Here is a 1,566-nt window from a genome sequence, read left to right as displayed (position 1 = left end):
ATCCTTCTTGCTCACAGCAGTAACACGTCGTAGTTTTGATATATTTTGACCCCTTAATGTTTCACCATCTCCAATAAAACATTCTTCTCTGGATATAGTTAAAGCGAGCTGTCTCAAGAGGTCATGCATTCTACAATAAGCCTGGTCAAAATATGTTTTATCTGGTTGGAGGAGATTTCGATGGATTAGCTCGTAGTTGTACTCTTCTGCTATGTCTTCTAGTAGTTAGCCTTGTTGCTCCTCGACGAATCCTTCAGCTAACCATAACCGGGTAACTTCACCACGGCGAATGACAGAATGTTCAATGTACAAAGCACAATAAAGGAAACACTGCTTCAGACTATGTGGTAACTCATCATAACTTAGATATAAAGCTCCTTCTATTTCATTAGAGAACATGCACCGGGAGCCAGCATATTTGCCAAAAAACCGTTTCCACTCATTCTCCGTTAGATCTCTGTTTACCAAAGCACTAGATGTAACCTTGATTGCAAGAGGCAGGTGGCCACATTTATGCACAATCTCAATCCCTAAGTTTCTTAAATTCTGCACATCTTTCTCTTCATTAACGTTCATGCTCTTCCAAAGTAGCTCCCATCCCACGTCTACTGACATGGGATCAACTCGATGAGTATGGTGTACACCTATTCTCTTTGTAATTTGATCATCTCTTGTGGTTACCAATAGTACTCCCGCAGATGTCCCATGTAATGGAGTTCTTAGTAAATCTGTCCAAACAATAGACTTCCACACATCATCTAGAACGAGAAAGAAACTCTTGCCTTCGATTGTTTCTGCAAGCTTTTTCGGTAGCTCTCCTTTGGTTTCACCTTGCTCATCATGCACACCAATATTCACGAGAACCTCTTTTAGAAGAGTAACTTCATTGTAGTCTTGCGAAACACAAATCCATGCATGAATTTTGAAGCTTCCCTTTATCTGTTGGTCATTGTATATTTTCTGAGCTAGTGTTGTCTTACCAACTCCTCCAGTTCCAACAATAGCAAGCTTGTAAGGTTTATTGTCCTTGTGAGCAACAACAAAGTTCACCAACTTCCTGCTAGCATGTATGATCTCTTTCCCCACAAGGTTTGGCTCAACAAGGTTGGAACTTCTCATCAGTTTGAATGTTTAACCATTTCCTGTAGATTGTGTACTACTGTTGAAAGTTACAAAAGTTACAAATATCTTGTCCTTTGAAATGTTCTCTATCTTCTTATTGAGGCTTCTAATCCAAACAAACTACAAGAAATATGTCAACTTGTGACCTTGACTATTGGTCACTGAAAGGTCATTGTTTTTCATTTGCGACCTTTTTTTGACCAAAAACAGAAGGTCAAAAGCTGCCGGTCGTAAACTGACTATAGCGACCTTTCTTCTGGAATGGTCGAAGACGTTTATGACCAAAATATGTCCATTGTGGCGTTTTGGTCACTAGCAACCTCCCCAGGCTACGTAGGCATCCAGCGTGGCAAGCTATGTGGCACAAGATTTAGCCCGGTCCAATTCGATTTTCTACATGGGCCTAGCCCAACAATTCGGCCTTTTTAATGTATTTTTTTCCTA

General features: G+C 40.4%; 1 protein-coding gene across 1 annotated transcript; it reads right to left on the bottom strand.

Annotated features, from left to right (window-relative positions):
- Positions 1-225: 225 nt before the first annotated feature.
- Positions 226-1,119, bottom strand: LOC123067309 (disease resistance RPP13-like protein 4). The gene has a single exon (XM_044490161.1). The coding sequence runs from the start codon at positions 1,117-1,119 to the stop codon at positions 226-228; it is 894 nt and encodes a 297-aa protein (XP_044346096.1).
- Between the last annotated feature and the right edge of the window lie 447 nt (positions 1,120-1,566).

This window comes from Triticum aestivum, chromosome 3B, assembly GCF_018294505.1.
Source record: "Triticum aestivum cultivar Chinese Spring chromosome 3B, IWGSC CS RefSeq v2.1, whole genome shotgun sequence".
In the NCBI taxonomy this organism is placed as follows: domain Eukaryota; kingdom Viridiplantae; phylum Streptophyta; class Magnoliopsida; order Poales; family Poaceae; genus Triticum; species Triticum aestivum.
This window is presented reverse-complemented; position numbering and strand designations above follow the sequence as displayed.

Coding starts and splice junctions, on each gene's coding strand:
- LOC123067309 (XM_044490161.1), bottom strand. CDS start 1,119: ATGAGAAGTTCCAACCTTGTTGAGCCAAACCTTGTGGGGAAAGAGATC.